This window comes from Megachile rotundata, chromosome 10, assembly GCF_050947335.1.
Source record: "Megachile rotundata isolate GNS110a chromosome 10, iyMegRotu1, whole genome shotgun sequence".
NCBI classification, from domain to species: domain Eukaryota; kingdom Metazoa; phylum Arthropoda; class Insecta; order Hymenoptera; family Megachilidae; genus Megachile; species Megachile rotundata.
Window position 1 is genome coordinate 17,131,353 of NC_134992.1, and position 23,664 is coordinate 17,155,016.

Consider the following 23,664-nt stretch of genomic DNA (forward strand, 5'->3'; position numbering starts at 1 on the left):
AAGAAAAAGGCGTCGAATAGTTAACAGGTTCGATGACGATGAACATTGTTTGCGATTACGTCGAAACCAACGCAACGTGGCAATAATGCAAACTGCTTGACGTATTACAGTGTTTTATTGCTAATCATTTACTGCGCATTCGTGTGATTTACATACGGTGTTGGTTTAAAGTTTAAGAACGCAGAACATGGCTGCAAACCGAAACGAACGATCGAAAGAAAGAGCATCATCGTGGGAATATTTAGGGAAGATACATAATACTAATAAATAAACAAGTCAACGCAGTGTTTCAGTAATAAAAATTCATAATTCCTCTTCACAGTTTCAATAAACGTCACCTAATACAATTTGTCCTTCTTTGTACCATAGCATACATACACATCGCTTCTTTTTTTTTTCTTATTTTTTTTTTTTTAACATATGCACAAGATCAAGTCGCGTGCACGTGTATGTTAAACGTCTCGCACGCATGTATGCCTTGTATTATGCGTACACAATGAATTGTACATGCTCCGTGTATCTACCGAGTTCTGTCTGTATCCCCCACTCTTTCCCGCCAAACTCTCACATACATACATACATACGGAGAAAACATGCGCATACGCGAAATGCACCGGGCGCACGCGCGTCGGTAATATTCATATATTTATGTATACGTTCTATTAATGGTAAGTATAATTGCAAGATTTTCCGACGACGACGCGCGTGCACGCGTACACGTTTTCGGCTTGGATAGCATGTGTACATTATGTTCAATTCAAACCACGAAAAGAAAGAAAAACATTCTCTTGTATGACAATCGTGAGAATAAAAATAAGTGTTTGTAATAATTGTACTAATTAATAATGCGTAGCGTAGTAGTAGTAATAATAATAGTGGTAATAGTGATAGCAGCAGCAGTGATTGATAGTAGCACTGTTGGTATTTCTTTTTTTTTTTTATTTTTTCTTTTCTTTATCGACAGCAACCTTTCTTTCCTTTTTTTGTTACCTACCGAGTAAATCGCGCGCGTCGATAAACGTTGCCAGTTAAATCGTCGTATATACAATGTACATACAAGTTAATAACATTTGTTGTATGTCACTCAACAAGATTTTTTTTACAATTATTCTCCCTCCTTTTTCCTTCATCGTTATGTGTGTGTATATATATATATAAGTGAATATAAGTATATAAATCCATATTGATCGCACACAGATTTATATAATTATACGTAATAGGCGCGTATGCGTTTGTAAATAAAAAGTTATTATAATATATAATTGAATTAACGTTCTCTCCCTCTCTAGTCGCGATTAATCGGTATTCTTTTCTTTTTATTACTTACACGGTACAAGTGACACGATAAAACTCTATATTTCGCTGTGGCTCGTGTCGCATTAAACACGTATATGTATATTTAGTCGAGAATTAGTTTGTGTTAATTAATGTGCCTCGAATCGTATCGCGTCTTCCCGACAGTCAATTCTGGTTAATTAATTAGAATTAATTTACACAAACTAGATGCATCGGACGAAACGTTTCGTTTCTTCTTTATACATCCAGCGAAACGAAACGTTCTTAGTTGAATCGTTAATATATTAATTATAGTCTCTATCTACGAGCGGTATTAATTGCTTATTAATAATCAATATATTAATACAGGAACCAACCCCTGTAAACGGGCGTTCCAGAAAACAGAAATCATTCTATTCACCTAATTCCGAAATTTCATGTTATACACTATTTTACAATTGCCTATATATTATTTACAATTCTTTATCCGCGACAACGAATCATCTATTTATATAATGTAACCTACTCCACATTCTTTTTACCTATAATAATGTATGTACATTTATCGTATATGCAAGAAAAATATCTCTCTGAATGTAATCAATTGGAATTGTATCTTTGGGTTGCGACCAAAAATAGATTTAAGTAACGAGTCGTATTAGGTGGGGGTGTTCTCGATTAAGGATGGTCGATCGTGAAAGACATTGGCTACGCGTGTAATTTCAAATCGAACTTCATTCCAACATAAACATATAGAGTTACGCGCGGATGGACTTCGCGCTCCGCAAAAACAGTCGAAGTCTCTGATTCAGAAATCTCAAATTTAGAAATCTGAAAATTTCTATCTCTGTAATATGACAGAGCATTACCACAGGACTATCCCTGTTTTTCAATGTTGCTTTCGACTCCCCTAAAAGCGCACAGTCTATCTTCTCTAAGTGCACGCAATTTATGCGTAAACACTGGGAAAAAACCGACGTATGTAACTATAGCAAAATGTTTTCGTTGTTTTCAATACGTAAACTGTACCTCAAAAAATACACTTGACTAAAAGTACTCTTAAAACGTGGTATTAAAGAGGGAACAGTGGTTAAAGAGAGCCAGTCGTAAACTGTAAGATTGACCATCCTTATTCTAAATCATAACATTTGTATCACCTATAATCGAGATTAATGTTTTTGCTTCTTTGTCAAGATTATTCGATATGCAAGTGCAAAAAGCATTTTTTTCATTTTTTTTTTTTCAACATTTTTTATACTGATCAATCTATACTGATTAAGTTAATAAATTCTTCTATCTATAATCTACTATTGACATAGGCAAATGAAATTTGGTTACCTGATGGCATTTTTTCCATGTATATATATCTACTAATATATATATATATATATTAGTTTCATAAAAAAAATTAGATACAATTGCAAAAATTCTAAGTACGTCAAAAATACCATCAGGTGATATTTATTAATTTGTGCTTCATCCATTAAATTGTATAACGAAAAAATACCTTTTTCAGACCTTCTCAAAGCAGCAGCCCTATCACAGTGTGGCTCGGAGGTGAAGGCTATATATTTTTTGTCTCCTTATGCGGACCAACCTTTATAAAACAGACTCTATTTGTTTAATTTCTTTTTCAGGCGGTTCTTGCGGAGATGGCGCAGTTTCTACAATTTCAGGAATATCTTCCTCGTTCTCCTCTTCGATATCTTCGTCAATTGGAGTCAATGTATCTAATATCACAGGCTGAGTCTGTAATAAATTTTACTCGTTATTCTTGAAACAAATTATGAACCCATAACCCTTAAAAAATATTAAATGTATGTACCTGCGGCGTTGTGCACCGTTTCATTGCTGGAGCCATGAAACTGGTTATAGTGCTTATCAAGAAGAAAAATCCTGCCATAAAGAATGGGATATTATAGGTTTTTGTTGCATCGTAAACGGCACCTGCCAAAGGCGAACCAATAATGGCAGCAGCACCTCTGAATAAAATTAAAAGACCAAATGCATTTGTCAATTTGTCCAACCCCAATAGGTCTACTAAAATAATTGATGTCAAAGAAATGTATCCCGCTGTAATATAAAAAGAAGAAAATTACGATTCTTGTAACTACTTCGTTATAATGAAATATAGATTGATAATAAAACACGTATACTCACATATAGCTATACCAAAAAATATACTCATAACGATGTAAGCGGGATAAGAATGACAAAATGGTGTTGCAGCAACAGCAACTGTCGATATAATTAAACAGATATTATTTAACAGCAGAGAGTCTACTTGTGGAAAGTCCGCGATGTATCCACAAGCTACACGTCCTACAGTATTGGTAATGCCAATTATAGACAATAAAAACGACGCAGAATTGCTTTCAATTCCCTGAAAAAAATACACGTTTAGAAACAAGTCGTGCAAGAAACGATACCTCATAAAAAATGTATGATACACGATTGAACTTACATCTAAAACCGCAGCGTCTACCAAGTAAAAAAAGGGGACATACAATCCAGCCATACCGAACACATTACTAATACCGATCAACAGAAACACTGGATCCTTCAGTAAAGATACATCCATCATCGTAGCCAAGGCTTCTTTGAATGAATCCGGTAGCACCAAGCAAGGACACAATGGTTCTGCAATGTTAAAGACATTTTAATAAAGTCATAAATTTATTGTAAGTCTGCCTAAAAAATAAATCACTTACGTTGAGGTGCCTTCTCGACATCGGTGTCTTTGACGTCTCCTCGAACAGATTTTGGTAACGAAATAACACTCTGACGATAATTCGCCAGAGACTTTTGACTCTGATACTCTGGTAAATTAAGTACACTGCCGCTGTAAAAAATATCCTTTCTCGATAATGGCCGAATTATTTGTGGTTTCTCTTTTGGGATACTTGATTTGCTAGTCGTAAAAGTAATACTCTCGCCATCCTGTAAAATACACCATTAATCCTGTATTATACATATAGTACAGTCATACATTTGAAGAAAATAGAATTATAAACAACGTACGTCCACTTCCGCGTTATTATTCCGAGAACCCATGACGCTGCTCGTAGAAAGTCTCAAATGTAAACTTTTTCTGATATCGCCGTTTGAGTTTAACGTCGTTCTAGAATTCTTAATCGCGCTAAGACTTGGTTTATATCTCTCGCCAGTACTAGTTTTACGAATTCTATCAAAGAATGGCACAGAACCATTTTTGGGTAAACCTTGCACGTGAGTCGTGAAAGCTGGCTGCGAAGCGTTTCTAGGAATAATTGGTTTAAATTCACTTTCAGACTTTTCTGATACATCTTTCGTTTCTTTGGTATCGTCGATATTCCTTTTACTCTTTGATTTGGTGGAAATAGTTTTTAAGTCCATACTGCCACTGTTACTAGTTGCTCCACTAGAAGAGTGTTCTTGCACTTTCACTTCCGATATAGTGGGGAGGGTTGGTACCGTTGGAACTGGTGTTAAAGGAGTTCCTTTGATATTATGATCGAATAAAATATAATTTTAGAACAGCTTATTTAAATATGTATCTTAATTAAAATTAGCGTAGATTTTCTTACCAGGCACTAATTGGTCTAAATTGAAGCTAGAATGAACACCAGGATCGATATTAATAGGCATTTTCATTCTTTTTTCCATGGATCCGTCAGGCAATTGTACCATGAAATAAGAACCCCCAATGCTCCCACGTTCCATTTGAAATCTTTTCTCTTCTGCCATTCTTTGTAACAGTGGTTTAACAGAAGAAGGTTTTGGGTATTCTAACGGTCTCATCATTGCGCCGAACACCTGAAATTGAGCGATCGTTAAACAGCGTTTAAGAGGGCTTAACTAAGTGTTGTATTGCCAATATTATTTTTATAAGGCACGTACAGCACAATGTAGAATAAGGCCTGCAAGGATCAAATTTGCTCCTTTCCAATTATATGTTTCTAATAACATTGTTGCGAGCGGCGCGAATGCAAATGTACCAAATCCTGAACCACATACGGCAATACCCGTAGCTAAAGATCTTTTGGTTTCAAAATAATAACCCACGCAAACTACGGCTGGCAAATATATTAGACCAAATCCAATTCCTGAAATATGCAGTATGATTAGAAACTGATGGTTAAAGTGAAGTTAAATAAATTGGACGGTAATCAAATTTATTTTGCGCACCTCCCATAACACCATAAGTCAGCATAAGCATATTTATACTAGTTGAAAATGTTGAAAGTACAAATGCCGCTGCACCTAAAAAACTTCCAGCCATACACACTGCTCTACATCCATATTTATTTGTTAAAGCACTGACAACGGGTCCTGTAAAAATTAAGATCTGTTAAAATATGATATTATCATATAATGAAACAAACAATAGTTTTTACAAAAAGGAAATTTACCAGCACTGAGGTACATGCCAGATAATAATGAGCCAACCCATGCTGCTTTTCCTTTTCCTTCTCCAAAATATTTAACAAATTCTCCCAGAAAAACACCAAAAGTGTAGGCAATACCGTCTACTATCATGTTACACATGAATGATGCAAATACCACAACCCATCCATATCCACCATCAGGTGGAGGCGGTATATCATGGTATTCGCACAATGATCCCCCCTCATCCTCTGGAGATGCTTCATCACCTGGTCCATCTGTAGTTGTTAATCTTGCATGTTCTTCTACAGAGTATTCACTTTCCGTCTATAAAAAGATGTAATACATTTTCATAAATTACTTGAACACAATAGCTTCAATGCATCAAAAATGAACAAATTGTGAATCAAAGAAATAGTATTAATTTTTGGTATAGATGAGATTCATGTTGACCACAAAGTTTGAATGAAAATTTTATAACATCTTGTCGCATCGTAACATTGATATTTGCGTTTTCCTTGAGTAAACTAGTGGCAGTTCACCTTGAGTGCTGCAAGAAAAAGCTTCCTTTCATGCCAGCACATAAATATATGGATATATTACTGATCGCTATACAAGATTGAAGATAAACTAACAGATAGTTAGATGAGAATCCTCAGATATTTCAAAGAATCATGCATACTCAAGCAGTTCTGCATTATCATATTGTATGTTTACAAATGACATTTTTATAATAGCAATTAAAAATTTATTAGATGTATATTACAAAAATGAATTACATTGATAAAAACTCTATTAAAAAAGATGATTTCCTAAACGTAATGTGATAACGAACGACCGGGCCGAGTTATTAGATCCTATAACGCAAACGTAAGCACATACATATACATATATCGTGACTTAACCAGTTCCTAAGACTACATTTTATTCAAGGTAAAATGGTGTTTCCACCGAATTTAATAAACTAGAAACAACTTTGATTATTGGAAGAAATGTTCTATCGTCTATCCTATCATTTTCAAATTAAAAATGAAAATCGCTTCGGTAAATAATCTTATTCGTCTGTTGTTTGAAAGATGAGGGACTAGTTTGACAGACATTTCGAGCAAACAAAGGGATTCCGTACAATGACCTCGACGTTGTCGCCACATTAACGAATTTAAATGTAACGGTAATATATACGAATGCATCATCGATGGACGCGATAGTGACTTAGTCGAATGGAAGGTCAGCCTGATCAGCTGATCCACTTGTCATTAGAATCGGCAAGACGTGCGCCACCTAACGCCAAGGCGAAGGAAGCTCGACAGAAGGTATTGTTTTCGACCTTGTTTTCGTGGCGGTCGGTGTCACATTCGCGACGGATGCAAATGGTGCATACAGGCACGCGTTGTTACCACGAGTGTACAGAGGATGTATACGTACAGAACGTACGGTGTGCGATCGGGCACGTTTCTTGCGTTTGTTGGAAACTTCTATTCGAAAGTGTAAATTACATCGATTGTCAAGGCTAAGTCACGTGTCGTCCCCGAACGACCAACGAAACGGACTACAACGCTTCGTAAGGGTGCGTTTAGAATAAACGAGCAGGAACATTCGTTCATGTGCTCGTTTAGCGTAAACGACATCAAACAAGATGCTCACCCATACCAAACAGCTGAATGATAACGAAAGTTTGTAGAATTTAAACACAGCATTGGAATGATCGGTACAGCGAAATTTAACTGCACAGAATAGTAACGTAGGATTATTAAATCGTGTAGAATCGAATCGTACGAAACTGAATGTTGTGGAATTGATTCATACTCGATCGCACGATATCCAATTAAATCTGGTCCAACGAACTGTATCAATTCTAGTCACGCTCAAACTGAATCATCGAAAAACGAAAAAATGCTCGAACATAGGCGTAGTGGGGGAAGCGATAAGCATTCGCTCGCTTAGTAAAAACGCACCCTAACACGCGAGACGTACGAGATCTCTTGGAGAAACGCGAGAACGAGGTGGCGCATACACGCACGCGGTTATCATACAAACGACGAATCTTCGAAACGTACCGTGCTGATCTTCCGCACGCGACGCGAGCCGTATTGGCTGTACTGCGACTTGTTGAGCGACACGCGCGACATTCTACGATCGCCTTAATGTCACACTTCGCTCGTTCCGCCGTTGGCCTCCACACACTGTGTGCAGAGTTCTATTTTCGTAGAAGTGCGCGCAGCTGCGCGCTGTATGTTCTTTCTTTCCGTGACTTTATCCCACAAGGTTTTTTGCTACGCTACGCAATTTTTGCGCGTTTCAAAACCCCCCCCTGTTGCGATTAAACAGGAGTCGTGTCGCACTCGTCAAAATCCGCTGCCATGTCTCACACATTCGCGTGCTCTCGTGTCAGCAGCCTTTTATCGGTCTGCCATCACGCGTCCAACCGCTTTTATGGGAATCAACAACGATTAACGACACCGAACAGTGACAAGCATGCACCTCTATGGAATGAACGTTTTTCTCTTTGTCGCTCCGATATCGCGACACAATACACAAGCACGCAACGACGCTTCCCAGAGTTCAGGTCATCGACGAGGTCCAGCCACGAAACATCGAGGATGCACACGAACACTGCACACCTCGCAAAATAACACAGCACGCTTTAATTGTCATGACAAGTTTTGCCGGCACAAACGACTGCCTGTTCTACTGAACGTATAGCTGTTGTGTATCACTACGCGCTACGAACATTCTATTTATATACGAACACCCGTAGTATAGTCTTCGCTTCTTCGAACCTCCTCGAACGAAATAACGTTGTAGTTCACGCGTGAAACGTTCTTTCTTCTGTCATCGCGTTTACGAATAATTCTCGTGCGGTGCGTACGATGATTCGAGTGATCGAGCCAACAGGCGCACGACGATGTGTCAATAATACGTACGAACGCTTATTTGGTGATCGGGAACGAAAGGTTTAACTTGTATGAAGGCACTGTTATCGTTTCATCGAATTCCGTTTTTTGAGGAGTTTCGAGTGCACGAACGGTTGAATTTTATACGGTTGTCGGTGAGAATTTAAGTACTTGCCGAACAAAAGAATCCCTTGCGACAACGAGAGAGCACAGAGCCCTCGTTGAAGCGGCACTGATCGTCCGTGCGCGAAAAGTTAACCTATAAATGCGAAGCGTCGCACACGCGTCCCCACCCTATCACAATTACGTGGCGCGGACGACCAGACGATATGCGAATTTGCATCGTTCATGGTTCCGAAAGACGCCTTGAATTTTCAAACGAACACCATTTTATCTTTTTTCTGCTGAAATTCAGTTTCATAGAAACGGAACGAAAAATATGCATTCGAATAAAAACATTCGTACGAGGAACAATGCGAAACAAACAGACGTACTTATTTAGGAATTTCAACAAACGATTCACGTTAATTTCGTGTAACACGTAAAAGATCTTGATACGAAGTGATTTGTTTGAAAATAATTTGTGACCTTACGAATGTACGTTACATAAACGTAAGCTATAAAGTATTAAAGAAGCTCGGACAATGATGTAAACAGTTCGACCGCTTTTTTTCGCGCATTTTACTCCCGTTTTTTCATATAAACATCGTAAAAAAGTGTTAAAACATACCTAGCAAGATAAAAAAAGCTCAACGTGAAATTTTCAAGAAGGGCTATAAATTAAACGTAACGTTTCTAAATAGTATCGTAGCAGTAGCTAGAGTTTAATTCGCTTAAAAAAAAATTTCGAACGTTTAAATCGATAGCGTGTAACGGTGATGGGCAGATGTACCCGCCAAAGATCTTATGGACACGAGTACGTACTGTGGGCGCAACAATTAAATAAATACTGCATAAAATATCTTAAGTCTTAAAATTCCGAATTGAAAATTTAGATTAAAAGTTGAAAAAATTATCCGCTCATCGATAGGAATAAAAGGAGAATTCTGTTCTGATCGGTGCACGCCTCTCGCGCGCATCCGTGTACCGCGCCCTCGCGGGCGCAGTTGCCCATCACTAGCGTGCGTATAACAGTGATACAAGTTAAAATTAAATCGCGTGCGAGCGAAGAAAAGCTATCTGACGTTCCATTTTATTTGAAAAGCTGTACCAGGCCTCGTCAAGCATCAAGAGCACAAAAATAAGTAGCTCCGTGACATTGCGCTACTCGCAAGGCCATAAACCTTTTCATTATTCCCCTGCGTATTCGAAGGGTTAGTTTCGTGCGTTACAGAAGAAATTACATCGAGTGACCGACGCGATGAAGCTCAATGTCACTCGGCTCTGTTCGGCGTGAATGATTCACGTTAATCAGCACATAGCTATGCACAAATCGGCAAATTATTTATTAATGAAACAGCAGCAACATGAAACTTACATTCAGTATATCGATACGATGTTCCGCGTTAGCCATTAGCCTGATGAACGTTCACGCGCCGGAGAACGTTTGTTTTTTTTTTTTTTAACGACACCTAGAGAATCGAACCCACCTCGGAACACGAAGTTTATGCAATTTTTAGAGTTAGCCGTTTCGAAACGTTACCTCGCGCAGCAAATATTTGCTGGCAACGCTCGTGCTTCACGATGAAAGTGACAGTTTCCACTGTGACGGTATCAGGTGGCTTCTCGAAGTCACGTTCAAGATCGAACAATCGAATGATAGTCGAACGAGAAACACCGTGTATCGTAAAGTGGCCATACCCGTAGCGTGACACTGCCGCTATTAATCGAAGTCTCGATGCTTACACCACCATGAAATCGATCTCGCATGCGAGAGAACCGAAAATATCGTATTATCGAGATTACCAACGATACATGGAATCGCGGTTAATCGATAGCCGATCCACGATGATGGCCGTCTCTCCACGAAAATCACCGACGATCGAATTACCGCGACGAACAGTGAAGAAGAGGAACGAAACAAGGAGGGGGTACTAAGTAAACATTGTGAAGATGATCCCGAGTCGTGTGACAGTGGTGGAAACAGTCGAAGAATCAGCACGATAAAAGGGATAATGGTAGGTACAGGAAGAGAATGGTACCACTGTACGTAACGTCGATCACGCGAGATCCACTGTGCAATACTGTTCCACGATACTTGCGTGTTGTTCAACGACGCTTATGAATTAATTAGATAATAACCAGCGACAATTAACGTTCAACGCGCACGAGGCACATGAAAAACGCCATCTGCTTCTCATCTCCGTGGAAAAATTAATAGCGAGATGTTTGCGAGAACGGGTAACGCGCTAGCGGATTCAATTCACGATAAATGACGAAATATTGCTTATTTTTCCTCTTGATCCGTAACTAATGCCCCGAGATAACCACGGACAAATAAAACGATGTTTTTCTTCGACAAAATTTTATGATTCGCGAAATGATAAATTCGAAATTCGGAAACTGTGAAGTTCGCGACTCGAGAATCGGAATTTAGTAGGTAGAAAATTGCTAGATCAATCATTTGAATTGGAAAAGCGAGAAACCAACGTTAGCGAATTAGCAAAAATTTGCAACGATCGCGGGAAAACATCTGGTACTCGTTTTCCTGGAAACGTCAGTTAACGACGTCTCATTGAAATGAGTCAGAAAACATAAACGAGCCGCATCGCGGCGATGTTTCCCTGAATCGCAACGGGGCATTGTTTACGACGACTACGTTAGCCTCTTCTTCGTTTGTCCCAGTTTGCTTAGGACGCGAGATACTAGGAGCACGCGATAAACGGCGAGTACATACAATCACAGAAAGGAAGAGCAACGTTCCCGTAATATCGATGAATCACATATAGTCTGTGTATGCGCATCGAATTATCACAACCCTATTTGAATTACCGCGGCGATAATATTTTTTTCGGTCTTATTTTCGCGCGTGTTCGTTACATCACGATAGACTTTGGAAAAATTTTATTGAAAGGTGGTAGAACTGCTGCTCGACACGGTGATGCGTTTGAAAGTGCTATCGATAAATCGCTGATATCGCGAAAACATATAACTCGAGCCATCTAATCGAACTTAATCGATCCGGGAGAATTATGACAATTTACTGTTGCCTCTAACCGCGATGATTAATCGTATGTTTATCCTGTCGTTATCGCGAAGACTGGAATCTCGTTAATTACTCTTCGCGATAGAGGTTATGTATCTGAAATTGGTCTACGAAATATCGAGGTTAATCCACTGGCGTCCTGCGCTTCGAAACGGTAGAACTCGGCCGGTCAAATTGAATCCATGGACACGTATTAGTACTTACAATTTAACAATAGCCAACCGAGTAGCCCGAGGATAAGAGGAATACTCGACATCGATACAGAACGATAACGAATTCAACAAACACTCAAAAAGATAAGACGTTCGCACGTAATAAAGTACATTATAATCCGAGGCTCGACACCAAACGATTGTAAACTGGCACGTGATATGGCCTACGACGAGCAACAAGGTACAACTCCACCCAAATGATACGATTCGATATTACATACGCGGAACGTGTCTTCCGTAACACGCTACGTAGTCGACGTATTCTCCTCTAAGCTTAGGTTACTTTCACTCGTGATTAACTCGTCCCCGTATTTTGCAATTTTACCTTTCGAAAAGAGATAAGTTTTGCCAAAAACGCGCCGCACCGCGTGAATCGCCGGTTAACATTCCACTGGTTAATGATAGAAAAAGCACGCCCACCGATCGGTCATCGCCGTTTTGTTATCGATTCAAATGGATTTACGCCAACTAAAGAGGCACGAGACTAAACTGGCTCTAAGTGGCGATAGATCACGCGGTGATGTATCGTTTTCGATGAAATTCGATTGTTGGATATGCGCGCACGAAAGGGGGATTACGATCGCTGTTGGCGAGAGATAGAAATCGTTTGAAAAATGACAAATTGGAACTTTCGAAGTTTGATAGTGTTCGTAAGAAAAGATATGGTATAGTTGCGATTCGAGATTATATCGGAACAACATAGGAGACAAACACAGGACGGACAATTGCAAACCGGTACCCATTAGTAAGTCATTGTTTTGTTTCGTTTTACATACCTTATTCTTAGGCGACATTACGGCAACCGTATGACCGGAACGTCCTATATCTGAATGAAGATGAACACCCTCGCGATGAGTGAGAGAGAGCGAATGAAAGGGAGAAAAAGAGAGATGGCGGGACTCGCGCCACCTGAGTGGACAGCGTCCAGCTGTGGTACAAGAAACGAGCGATATGAAAATGCGCGCTGCTCAACCACCGGCTGACTTATCGTATCGCGGACGTGGAGTCCATCCGATTCCCCACTCTATGAAAACCTCCATCTCACTCCATTTCCCTTGCCGAGTCTTCTCGATGTCCTATCGTCTCGTTTTGCGCGATGTCTTTCTCTCTCTTTGTTCTACGATTTTCCTCTCCTTTTCTGTTTTTCTTTGTTACACGATGACTGGCCGTATTCCTTCCGCTACAGATTACTCATGGATGCGACGCCGCGCGGACGTACACAAAACGTGCAAAGCGATTCTATCGGATAAGTACAAAGTTCTAGCCGCGTGCACAAGCATGCACGAGATATCTTTCTAGGACAGATTTCCAAAACAAGCTCGTTGATCGTGAACTAATTCTTCTTCGGTCGTCTTACGCATTGAAATACGGTTTAACCCCCTTGCTTCCAGATTTCAGCGTTCTTGAAAATAGAACTTTGGAAAAAGCACGAGAAGATTGATCGAGAACTGCTTTAGGATTTGGAAGAAGAACGAAGATCTATTAACGACGAAGAGATATATCGCCATAGTGTCACTATACGGATAAATACATGCACTATTCGACGAATGACCACAATATATTTGGCGAATTGTTGCACGAACGGTTTCGAAAGTTTTCGATCGTTCTCGCGAAGCAGAAGTTATTTTCTAAATTAAACATTTCACAGTGTTTCGTCATTGAAGTTCTAGCGCAGATGCACGAATATGTGTCTGTTTTATGACGAAAATAGAGTGGCAAATCGTAACGTTTGCTTCTGTCTAGTTTCACGTGTGCACACACCCGGCTGTATCCGATCTCTACAATGAATCCTTCCGACGCACAATATGCATTCAACGAAACCAAATAAAAAACTTGTACGTTACATAATTTGGTAACGACGGACACTTACGATGTGGTTGATCGTAGGTTTAGTCTTGATCTGCAAGCCATCGTCGTCACCGATCTGCTCCCCGATCTGTTCGCGGCTGCTGGCGGGGCCCATTTCGGCGCCGCAGCGCCTGTTTGGGACTCGGTTGTCACTGTCTTAAACTGATCGAAAACACCCACGGCTAACGATCCCGGTCTCCTCAGCCCCGTGGACGAAGGACGACGCGAGACCGACGCGATCACCAGCCGGATGACACCTCGTTCGGGTGGTCCGGTGCGCCCCTTCTCGATCTATAAACCCTCCATCGGCGTTGCATGAAATCCTGGAAGCCGTAGCCGCTCGACGACAGCTTCTTCCTGGACGTTGCTTCAATCCATCGGTCCGAGGACACGATACGATCCCCAACGATCTTCCGACGATCGCCGCGGTTCGACGTTGATGGTACGTCACCGGTCGTTTCTGTTCCTTATTGCGACCTATTCGACGTTGCCGCTACACGACCGCCACCACTGGAACCAATTTCAGATCGTTCGAACCGTCGCACAGTGTTTCGACATTTCTTCAAATTGCTTTTTACTCTTTTTTTTTTTAATCGATAACGTTCTCTTTGCAAAATATTAAGACTAACATTTTTTCTGTTTACCAAACATTCGGTGCCTTGCGTGAACGGATATCATTGATATTACATAAGATTTCATTCATTATTCATAACTTAAGTGTTAATTCATAAAGTTATAGTATCACGCATCGGTTGACGACTATTTTTATCTTATTCGAACTCTACTTAATTATAAATAGAAATTAAGTCATGAAATATTACTGTGTAAATGTTCAAGCAATAACATTATACAGAAAATGAATTTGGAAAGACTGATTAGATTGCTCGACCATACGGCACCTACGATTAGTAGGATGCGACAATTAGAAAAAGCTGTTTAGATGAAGGATGTTTCAGACCAACGTATTATCTTTGTGAAGCACCTCCAAGAGGGGACCGCGTTAAGCGCTAGGACGTGTCAGTAACGATTTCAACGATTTTCCCCATTTTCTCAAATCTGAGCAGTTCAACTTAACATCGAAAGTCTCATATATTATAAATGAATTTGCGAAAAATCACGGAAGTTTATCAAAAGTCTTCTTAAAATTGACAAAAACATTTTGTATAAGAAATGAAAGGACATTCGTTTTGCATTGAAATTGTTTTTGCAACGAAAGACACAACGTTTGAGAAAATGCACTTTGGCAGGAAATTTCGACAACAAATCGATATGAATATCGAAAGTCACACGTTTTATCTTTAACATTTTAAGACGATTTTAAGAGAAACAAACGTTTACAGATCTTACACTTTAAAATTTCGATTTTTGTCCATTGATCGAAACACTGTGCGTCGACGGCGACGACGACGACGACGACGACGATACTTGCACCCCACAACGGTCGAGTCCACCCACGTTTCGAAGCTTCCTCGATACGAATCTATTCGTAGATCGACAACGAGATAAAAAGAACGTTGTCACCGTACCGTTCGCGTTAATTCACGGTCCAACCGGACGAGAGAAAACGTGAAAATCCTGTTGGAGAGAATTTTCTCGCAGACGATCCCGCCGCGGGTGGGTAGCGCCGCGGCGCCCCGGGATCAATAAAACGACCGCCCGGCCGTCGCCTTCCCTAGGTCCTGCCTGCCTGCCTGCCGAGATCTCCCGTTTACGCGACGCCGGACGTCGCGACGCGTGCCCCCCACCCTCACCCTTGTTGCCACGGCCGCTCGACACCGAACATCTCCAAAGAGCATGCGCGATCTTTCGTCGCGCACGCCCCCGTGTGGCGCTTACCCGCGAGCTTGCGCAGCTCGATTATCGACGCGATAGCTAGTCGGTATTGCGTGCATTTCTACATTGGCGTAACTAGCATCTTTGTGTGGGGTGGGCCAGCACCCTGGCGATACTGACAGAGTCAACACCCCACGCCTGACATCGCTAGGTCTCCTTTACGAATTTCCCAATTCTTCGATTTCAATATTTTACAAACTTCGGATCTATTATTTTGGAAAATTTTCAAATTTCTCGTATGGATTATGTGTCCCACATTCTGAATCCCTCGCAATATACATAATGGTTCAGTTCATATCTAAAAGAATGGGCCCATCCTAATATCTATTTAGTATTTACTCCCGCCAATGCATCTATACCCTTTGTGTCTCTATCATTTACAATTCTCCCCCATCTCTTTATGCGGGATAATGAAACATGCGGACTTCTATTCTTTGCTATTCTAAACGGAAGGTGTGCTTTTTTTTATACAATCGATGTAGAGTTTACTATCGTGAATCACATCTGACCTATAACCTTTCGTTTTATTGTACACGACTATATGACAATAAAAGTTGGAAGAATACAATAAATTTTTATTAAAATAAATCTGTGTTCAATTTATTTAACAAATATGTAGACACCTTGATACGTACTATCGATGTAGTACAATCAATTTAACTGGGTTTGCTGCAAAGTACAGATAATTTGCGGTGCCAGCTACTGTAGGATTGTGAGCGTGAGTACGATTGCAATTGTGCAAAACATACACACGCGTGAACATTTTACGCTAGGGTTGCAAGTTGGTAACGCGACACTGCGGTGTTCGTTGACGCAACCTTCAAAGCTTGAAGGCCATCGATGCTCAATGAAATTTAGACATACATTGTTAGACGTTCCTCGTAGCGCATCCTTCTACGAATGCGTCGTGCATACTAATTGCGAGTACAGTAAAATTGGTAAGTACTTCAAACGTATTCTAATGCCTTTTTATCTAAAGTACAAATAAAAATGTTTCGTTTGATCATTTCGGTCGCTTTATCGTTTCATTCAACAAAATATGCTGTTTATTCTATTAGAAGATACTTCTTTTTAATCGGTTTAATCGGTTAGAAAGATATTCATCCGCTCGATATACGTTTTACCGTCTAACTGTATGCATAATCGATTTTCGTACTGTTCCGTACGCTATTCCGCGCGATTGCTTTTATTTTGGAGCTGCCTGCATTAAAGCAGATCGATATTCGACAGTTCTCCAGACTAGTCACGAACACGTTTCAAGGATACGCTGATGTTTGATAGCAGTTCAATTCGCGTACCGGTGTAAGGGTGTGTTTTCTTTAAACGAGTAAAACTACGCTACAAGAGTCAGAGCAATCGTTTGTACTTGTTTAACTAAATGACCATTTAGCAAATTGTTTGGTCACTGCAAACAATCGAATGCGAGCCAATGTTCGAGGAGTTTAAACTAAGCTTTCGAATGCTCGGTACAATGAATTGAATCGTGTAGAATTGTATCCCGCAGGAGTGAATCGTGTGAAATTGCATTACGTGGAACTGCCCAAATTGGGACGCGATGCATTGAATCTTATGGAATTGAACGATGTAAAATTTAATCGCGTTGATTTCAATTAATTCTATGCGATTCAATTTACTAACCAACAAGTACGAATGCTTTTGTTCTTGCTCGTCCAATCTAAACGCACCCTAACGCGTCATTCAATTCCACGAACACCAGCATTCATTAGCGTAACTAGGACTTTTGTCTAGGTTAGACTAGGTCCCCCAGTTTTACATTAACTTTCAAGTATATAGTGTCGTTCGATCCTAACATACCGTTTACGTAATGAAAATATTACTCGAATAATTTGTAAGAGGTGGAAGGGATAATGTACATTTTGGAGGGGCAAGATCTATCATGGTCCCCCACTTACTTTCGCTAATACAAACATTGTCTATTCTTTACGTATAATTCGCATTACATAAACAACATTTCATTTTCCTGTTGGCAACTGTAAATTAATGTACATAAAAATTGCAATGGTCAACGTTAAACCACGCGTAACGCGTTTTAATTGGAACTCAGGACTTTCTGCGAGTCTCGCAAATGTTTTATTACTTGTTTGGCGACGGTGTTCATTCCGTCCTCGTTCGACGTCGCGATATCCTCTATTCTATCGAGCGGCAATGTCGCGATCAACTTCTGAATATATTTCGGGTTAGTCAGATCGTACGTAATCGATTGCAGCACCCGCAGACACAGCAGCTGCATTTTGTTTGGCAGTGAATTGTTTCTCAAATAATGGTTCAATGGTTCCCATATCTGTGACTCGAACAGATGCTGTAAACCGGTCTTGTTCATACTCACGTTGTAGAATATCATCAGCATCAGCCTGCGAGATTTACACCTTACGATTAGACGCGAGGACGAACATACAGCTGTCGACAAATTTCTACGAAAATACAATAATTATATGATAAACGACGATAATGTAATCACTTTTGTAAAGAAAGAGATCCCTGCGAAACCGGTAGAGCTGGCATGAGCTTAATCATCTTCTGTACGAAATCTCGGCCGTTTCTGTTGGTGATTAAAAATTCCCGTCCTTCGGGAGTCGCCGAGATATTCGTCACGATTCCTAACAAACTGCTTATAAATTCGTACTCGACGTTGCAAGTCGGCGGGAACGCGTTCCGATAAGTATTTATGAACGCGACGAAACTTCCGTCCGTTATCGATAAAAACTCGTCGATCTTGTGCTGAAACTGCAATAAACCGATTAACGCGAGATCCTTTGTTCGTCGAGGCTTGAAAGAATAAGCGTGTTTACCCCGGAAAGCCAGACATCGACTATCTCTGGGAATCTGGAGGCGCGCCATGCTAGATTGCCCAAAACCGCCCCTAAACTTGCACAGTACGTACTTTCATTTAATATCTACAGAAAGAAAAAATAAATACACAATATCAAATCGTCGCTAATTGTCGTTAATTGCTTGCGACGATGCGACCATTGACGAAACTAGATAGGGACCAAAAAGAGCCTGCTCTTCTCTTTATATTAAAAATATGAATATGAGATATCTAATGTTAATACTTAAAAAATTTTCAAAGTGAACTAAACAGAAATTCTAGTTACGTCAATGAAAAGGACATTAACGTTAAAGTCACTTGTTCTCTCAGGTACTTTATTTCCTCTTGCGCCTTTTTATTCCCGTCAATTTGTTGTTGTAATTCAACACGCAGTTGCTCACACTCTCGCTCCAGTGATAGCACTTTTTCTTTCTCTTCTAAAAACATAGGGGGAAATTAATTGGAATTGGACGTGACTCACTTTTATCGTTAATAGGAGAAAAATAAATAGCTGGTAACCGAACCTTCCTTACTCGCTTTAAAATCGTTAAACGATTTGGGAAACGAACGAAGAAGCTCCACTATTTTTTTACCATCGTCTATGTTCAATTTTTCTAGGTTAACTTCCAGTCCAGAGTCGGCTAATGCCTCTGGAACGTCATTTATAAACTTACACATACTTTCCTCGACGGTACTTAACGTGTTCTTCACGGAAAGCTGAAAGATTTTGATACGTTTGAATTACGAGGAAGTGGATTTCCTTTGGCGTCATTTCCGGCTACCGTATTTCACACAAACATGTTGAACATGAAACGAACGATAGATGGTTACTCGAATGTCGAGGGAAAATTAAATTCGTATACGCACCAGGAATTCTTCTTCGTCTTCTAAATTCGTTTCGTTTACGTGGACATCAGTGTCCATGATTATTTAATACAAGTTTGATAGCGGATATTTATCTATATTCAACCGATTGACAATGCTGAAAATATTTTGAAGAATTTCACTTTCATAACGCGCAAATTACCGTTGCCTAAAATGTAAATTGTTAGAAAAAATAAAGTGGCGCATATGTCAGCGCGTCACGATTTAAAAAGACATACAAATGTATGATTGTTTTAATCATACTTTTTGGCAGGTACTTGCTTGTTTCAAAACTACTTTAGTGCAACAAAGGTCACGTAACATTGCATATATTACGCAAACTACCGATTACTATTTTATTCAAAATTAAGAAAGTAGAATTGCATCGAATAAGTACTCAGATTTATGATAATGACTGTTTTATTTGCGGGGCTGTATTCCAAAATCGTATAAAGTTAAAAAAATATTAAAGCTGCCTTCTGTGGATCAAATCCGCAATATCGATAATGTGTTCCTGTAAATGCATACATCGATGAAAATTAATTCGCGATGAGGGGTTCCAAAAAATACTCTGAATTCTCACTCGCTGAATCTGAAATAGATTTTTTACGAACCACATCGTTTAAAGTTTTATGTTCTTTTGTAATTTATTTATTTTATACGAATCGTGGATAACATTTATTCAAAATTTATACAATATTCATGTTGATTAAGTACTCGCTTATTGTAAACGCATCATAATGCGCGCGTCCTGTGCAGTTATTCAGCGTGGCCTGCATTTTATGCATCTCGGAACACAGTATTTTGTGCGCGTCTTCGTGTTATGATGCAAAAAAAAAGGGTTAATTATAACCTTACGATTAGAAGCTCTCTTATTTTTAAACCACTCCGGATCTCATTACAAGATATTACTATTGTATAAGTGAAACTGCATGTAAGGTATGGAAGTGCATTACTTAATGTTTCAATATGTTATAGTTTAATTCAGATTTCGTTACATATACGATAATATTTGATCGTGAATACAAGAGATAATATTTGTATTATTTTGCTTCATAAATTATAAAACAAGGGTATAAATTGAGGCTTTATATTGGCGTAATATAATTAATTTATAAAATGAAAATTTTTCTTATTTATGTATGTTCACTTATTATGTAACATAATAAATTTTTAAAAGTCATTATTGGTTTTTAGATACAAAAATGGTGTTTTCTGAAGGGACAGAAGTACTTGCTAGACTTCCAAATACAGATGAATTTATTAAGGGTAAGATATTGAGTATAAGGGGTGATTCTTATAAAGTACAATTTGAAACAGGAAATGAACGTATGGTTCATTCAAATGATGTTAAGGTATGTGTTACCTTTGTCTTATGTGAATGAAGTATTTTGGAATTCTTATAAATTTTCTTTTTCAATTTCAGATCAGTAGACCATCTAGATCCACAGTAAGACAAAGTGCTGCTACCAAAAAAAGTCCAACTCGAGCATATAAAAGATCTCCAGGTAAACGTTCACCTGGAAGACCTCCATCTTCTAATAAATCAGTGACAACACGAAGTACAAAACTTGCGAGAATCTCATTGTCACGAATAGAAGTATCTGATGGTAATTGTATATATTATATGTACAATGTTTTTATTATTAAATCTCATTTATTTTATCATTTATAAATATACAGATTTGACTAAAAATGATAATACCACGAATAAGAAGGACACAGGAAAGTTTGACTATACTGTTGAATCGGTACCTCTACAATCTAGATTAAGAGAATTGGGAACAGTTACACGTAGATCAACAAGGCTCTTCTCTGGTACACTAAAACCTGAGTCAGACCATCAAATGGTTATGTTAACAAGAAATATTAACAGAGCTGTCTCACTTCCTTTAGAAAGGAAAAGTCAGTTGCACGATTTTAATGTAATTGATGGGAAAGAAAGAAGTTATTCAATACAAAGAGATCATGTAATAGTTGTTTTATGCAATAATTATTTATCGTAAATTAGCCAAATTTTTAAGGGTATTCATTGATTATTATTACAGGATTTGCTGAAGATAGCAAATTATGAGGAAGACGTTGTTCCGAATACAAAGGTAATTGAAAAGCGGGAAAAAGAAATAAGCATTATCAGTGAACCACAAGAATGGGGAGGGTGGATTGGTACCCTCATTCTAATATTTGCGTTACCTTTAAGTACAATTTTACCGCAACTTATGTGCACAAAAAATCAGTGTTCATTTGGATACTTTAATATAAGTACAGATCTGAATTCATACGTAAATTTGGAAGCTCTTACCGCATATTTGGGACTTTTGCTTTTTGTATCTATGATTTCAATCATTCCAATCGGGCGTAAAGTGGACGGACAACAAAGTAGAAGTGGAAGATTACAGTATCGTTTGAATGGTAATTTTTATAATAATCAATCATCTCGTTTGAATATTAATAATTATATTTGTCTTATTTTCAGGATTTTTGTGCGCGCTCTTATCGTTACTTGTGTTTAGCACGTGTATATGTAACGATATAAAAGTTGCCGATTTCATTATAGAAAAGTGCGTACAGTTTTCAATTAGTGGCTGGATTCTTGGAACAGTTTTATCAGCGTTAATATATATAAAGAGTGACAGAGCTCCGATAGCTAATCTTAATATACACGGATCGACAAATAGTATAATTTACAACTTTTGGCAAGGAAGAGAAATAAATCCTAGAATCGGTCTTATAGATCTAAAGTTGTGTTTCATTCGTACATCTCTGATAACTATGGTACGAGGTTTTTAAGAAATGTCTTTATTTTATAAAAAGATTTACTCATTTTCGTAATATAAAACTTTTTTTTTTAAATTATAGATTCTTGTCAATTTATCTATTGCATTCAAAACGACTGAGGGGATTGAAAGTTATGATTTGGAACACTTTAATGTTAATGTATTTGTAACTTGTTCATTACAAATATTATATGCAATGGATGCATTGTTCTTTGAATCTGCATTTTTAACAACTTTTGAAGTAATGTATGAAGGAACAGGTTACATGTTATGTACTGGATATTTACTATTTCCATTCTTACCGACTCTCACAACAAAATACATGTTTTACCATAGGTAAGTATTACAGTTTGAATATGTTGTAACTTGAATAAAATGTAAATTCAAATATTTTTTTAAACTTTAGAGCAAGGCTGGTTTACTGGAATATTCTTCCTGTACTCACTTTTATAATCGGATACTTATTATATAGAATCAGTAACTTGCAAAAAAATGAATTCAGAAGGAATCCTTTATCTCCATCTGTGGCACGTAAGTATAAAATCATTAAAAATTTATGAAACAGTTGTAGTATTTACTTATATTTTTTTGTAGATCTAGAAACTATACCAACGATTCGTGGTAAGAAGCTTATAGTGTCGGGCTTATGGGGTCATGTGAGACACCCAAATTACTTGGGTGACATAATCATGTGGTGGTCAATCTCATGTACAAGTTTGGCATGTGATATTTTGCCTTATTATTATGCGATTTTATGTACAGCATTATTAATACATAGAGCGATGAGGGACAATGAACGCTGTAAAATGCGCTATGGTTTAGCTTGGGAGCAGTATATATCACGTGTAAAGTACATGATTCTATATCGTATATTATAAAGTATAATTACAGTAATAGTAAGGTATTTTTAGATACCAAAATGTGTCACAAAACTGTACCTTTAAAACAGCAATGCTCATTATTTTATAGAATGAAATATTTTAAATGCGTACATTGTAGTATTAAAATGATGTTGAATATATGTATAACACCAAAATAATGTATAGGGTCCAAATTTGGAACAAATTTGATAACCAAAAAGAACTATTATGACATTTTGCATGAGATTTAAACATCCGTTTGATTTTGTAAAATTATTAAAGCAAGAGGCAAAGTGCTATTATTTAAAAAAAAAAAGGTTAGCATCTATATAGTTAATTTAAAGAAAAGTGTATAGTAATACATTGTTGACATGAATACATGTAATGTAAAATATACTTCCATGATAAATACAACAAGGATTTTTATACTTTTATATGAATATGTATAATTGCTAATTGGCAAGTAAATTTATAATATTCACGTAGTTTTAAATAAATAGTTTTACCGATATAAAACGTAATATTTAATAAATGAAAGAACTCTGATATTGTACTAGCGCTGTTTATTTCTTTCCATTTTGTTCTAAACACAAATGTTTTAATTAATGATAAATGACGAATAGCAATTGTTTTATTATCTCTGTATGTAAATATAACTTGATATGATAAAGAAGAATAAAGGTGCGTTTTGATCTAACGAGCAAGTGTTCATTTCAAGAAAATTCAAATCTACGCGAATCTTGTAATAGTTGATTATACTT

General features: G+C 38.2%; 3 protein-coding genes and 2 long non-coding RNA genes across 16 annotated transcripts in view; 3 read left to right on the forward strand and 2 right to left on the reverse strand.

The window, feature by feature from the left end:
- The window catches only part of LOC143265275 (uncharacterized), a 39,143-nt gene extending 35,798 nt beyond the window's left edge, over window positions 1-3,345 (forward strand). For all 3 annotated transcript variants that reach the window (XR_013039673.1, XR_013039674.1, XR_013039675.1), the window contains one exon: window positions 2,792-3,345. This is a non-coding gene — a long non-coding RNA (uncharacterized LOC143265275). The remainder of the gene's footprint in view (window positions 1-2,791) is intronic.
- On the reverse strand, window positions 288-15,437 carry LOC100875169 (monocarboxylate transporter 9). Of its 7 annotated transcripts, none has more exons than XM_012294772.2 (12): window positions 15,087-15,437; window positions 13,762-14,249; window positions 5,667-5,967; window positions 5,443-5,586; window positions 5,155-5,360; window positions 4,842-5,070; window positions 4,297-4,736; window positions 3,987-4,215; window positions 3,740-3,915; window positions 3,436-3,658; window positions 3,101-3,348; window positions 288-3,024 (listed from the first exon to the last, which is right to left on the reverse strand). In XM_012294772.2, exons 2-12 carry the CDS (start codon window positions 13,852-13,854, stop codon window positions 2,875-2,877), a joined length of 2,439 nt encoding a protein of 812 aa, XP_012150162.1. In that variant the 5' UTR covers window positions 13,855-14,249; window positions 15,087-15,437; the 3' UTR covers window positions 288-2,874. The 7 variants fall into 7 exon arrangements, with proteins under 7 accessions (XP_012150162.1, XP_003707313.1, XP_012150165.1 ...); XM_003707265.3 differs by having other exon boundaries at window positions 4,297-4,754; window positions 15,087-15,436; XM_012294775.2 differs by lacking the exons at window positions 13,762-14,249; window positions 15,087-15,437 and adding an exon at window positions 12,668-13,289 and having other exon boundaries at window positions 4,297-4,754.
- LOC143265276 (uncharacterized) lies at window positions 10,658-14,621 on the forward strand. Its single transcript, XR_013039676.1, has 2 exons — window positions 10,658-12,072; window positions 13,283-14,621. It is a non-coding gene; the product is annotated as an uncharacterized LOC143265276 (long non-coding RNA).
- A 719-nt stretch (window positions 15,438-16,156) lies between the features above and the next one.
- LOC100878315 (heat shock factor 2-binding protein) lies at window positions 16,157-19,920 on the reverse strand. Of its 2 annotated transcripts, none has more exons than XM_012294769.2 (6): window positions 19,270-19,920; window positions 18,936-19,119; window positions 18,721-18,839; window positions 18,383-18,487; window positions 18,052-18,317; window positions 16,157-17,944 (listed from the first exon to the last, which is right to left on the reverse strand). In XM_012294769.2, the coding sequence occupies exons 1-6, from the start codon at window positions 19,324-19,326 to the stop codon at window positions 17,623-17,625; spliced, it is 1,053 nt and encodes a 350-aa protein (XP_012150159.1). In that variant the 5' UTR covers window positions 19,327-19,920; the 3' UTR covers window positions 16,157-17,622. The 2 variants fall into 2 exon arrangements, with proteins under 2 accessions (XP_012150159.1, XP_012150158.1); XM_012294768.2 differs by having other exon boundaries at window positions 18,927-19,119.
- Window positions 16,244-23,600, forward strand: LBR (lamin B receptor). 3 transcript variants are annotated; one of them, XM_076536504.1, is made up of 9 exons: window positions 16,244-16,510; window positions 20,464-20,621; window positions 20,693-20,876; window positions 20,950-21,236; window positions 21,315-21,678; window positions 21,743-22,041; window positions 22,126-22,379; window positions 22,450-22,574; window positions 22,638-23,600. In XM_076536504.1, exons 1-9 carry the CDS (start codon window positions 16,420-16,422, stop codon window positions 22,919-22,921), a joined length of 2,046 nt encoding a protein of 681 aa, XP_076392619.1. In that variant the 5' UTR covers window positions 16,244-16,419; the 3' UTR covers window positions 22,922-23,600. The 3 variants fall into 3 exon arrangements, with proteins under 3 accessions (XP_076392619.1, XP_012150155.1, XP_012150156.1); XM_012294765.2 differs by lacking the exon at window positions 16,244-16,510 and adding an exon at window positions 18,415-18,466; XM_012294766.2 differs by lacking the exon at window positions 16,244-16,510 and adding an exon at window positions 20,053-20,205.
- The last annotated feature ends 64 nt before the right edge of the window (window positions 23,601-23,664 follow it).

What these genes read in the sequence shown, in the direction of transcription:
- LOC100875169 (XM_003707265.3), bottom strand. Translation starts at nt 13,854, where the DNA reads ATGGGCCCCGCCAGCAGCCGCGAACAGATCGGGGAGCAGATCGGTGAC. An exon ending in GCCTTATTCTACATTGTGCT is followed by an intron (nt 5,071 to 5,154) that starts GTACGTGCCTTA and finishes GCTCAATTTCAG; the next exon opens with GTGTTCGGCGCAATGATGAG. An exon ending in TAGACGCTGCGGTTTTAGAT is followed by an intron (nt 3,659 to 3,739) that starts GTAAGTTCAATC and finishes TATTTTTTTCAG; the next exon opens with GGAATTGAAAGCAATTCTGC.
- LBR (XM_076536504.1), top strand. Translation starts at nt 16,420, where the DNA reads ATGAAATTTAGACATACATTGTTAGACGTTCCTCGTAGCGCATCCTTC. An exon ending in TTGCGAGTACAGTAAAATTG is followed by an intron (nt 16,511 to 20,463) that starts GTAAGTACTTCA and finishes ATTGGTTTTTAG; the next exon opens with ATACAAAAATGGTGTTTTCT. An exon ending in AAATACATGTTTTACCATAG is followed by an intron (nt 22,380 to 22,449) that starts GTAAGTATTACA and finishes TTTAAACTTTAG; the next exon opens with AGCAAGGCTGGTTTACTGGA.
- LOC100878315 (XM_012294768.2), bottom strand. Translation starts at nt 19,326, where the DNA reads ATGGACACTGATGTCCACGTAAACGAAACGAATTTAGAAGACGAAGAA. An exon ending in TTTTAAAGCGAGTAAGGAAG is followed by an intron (nt 18,840 to 18,926) that starts GTTCGGTTACCA and finishes CTATGTTTTTAG; the next exon opens with AAGAGAAAGAAAAAGTGCTA. An exon ending in TCGATGTCTGGCTTTCCGGG is followed by an intron (nt 18,318 to 18,382) that starts GTAAACACGCTT and finishes GGTTTATTGCAG; the next exon opens with TTTCAGCACAAGATCGACGA.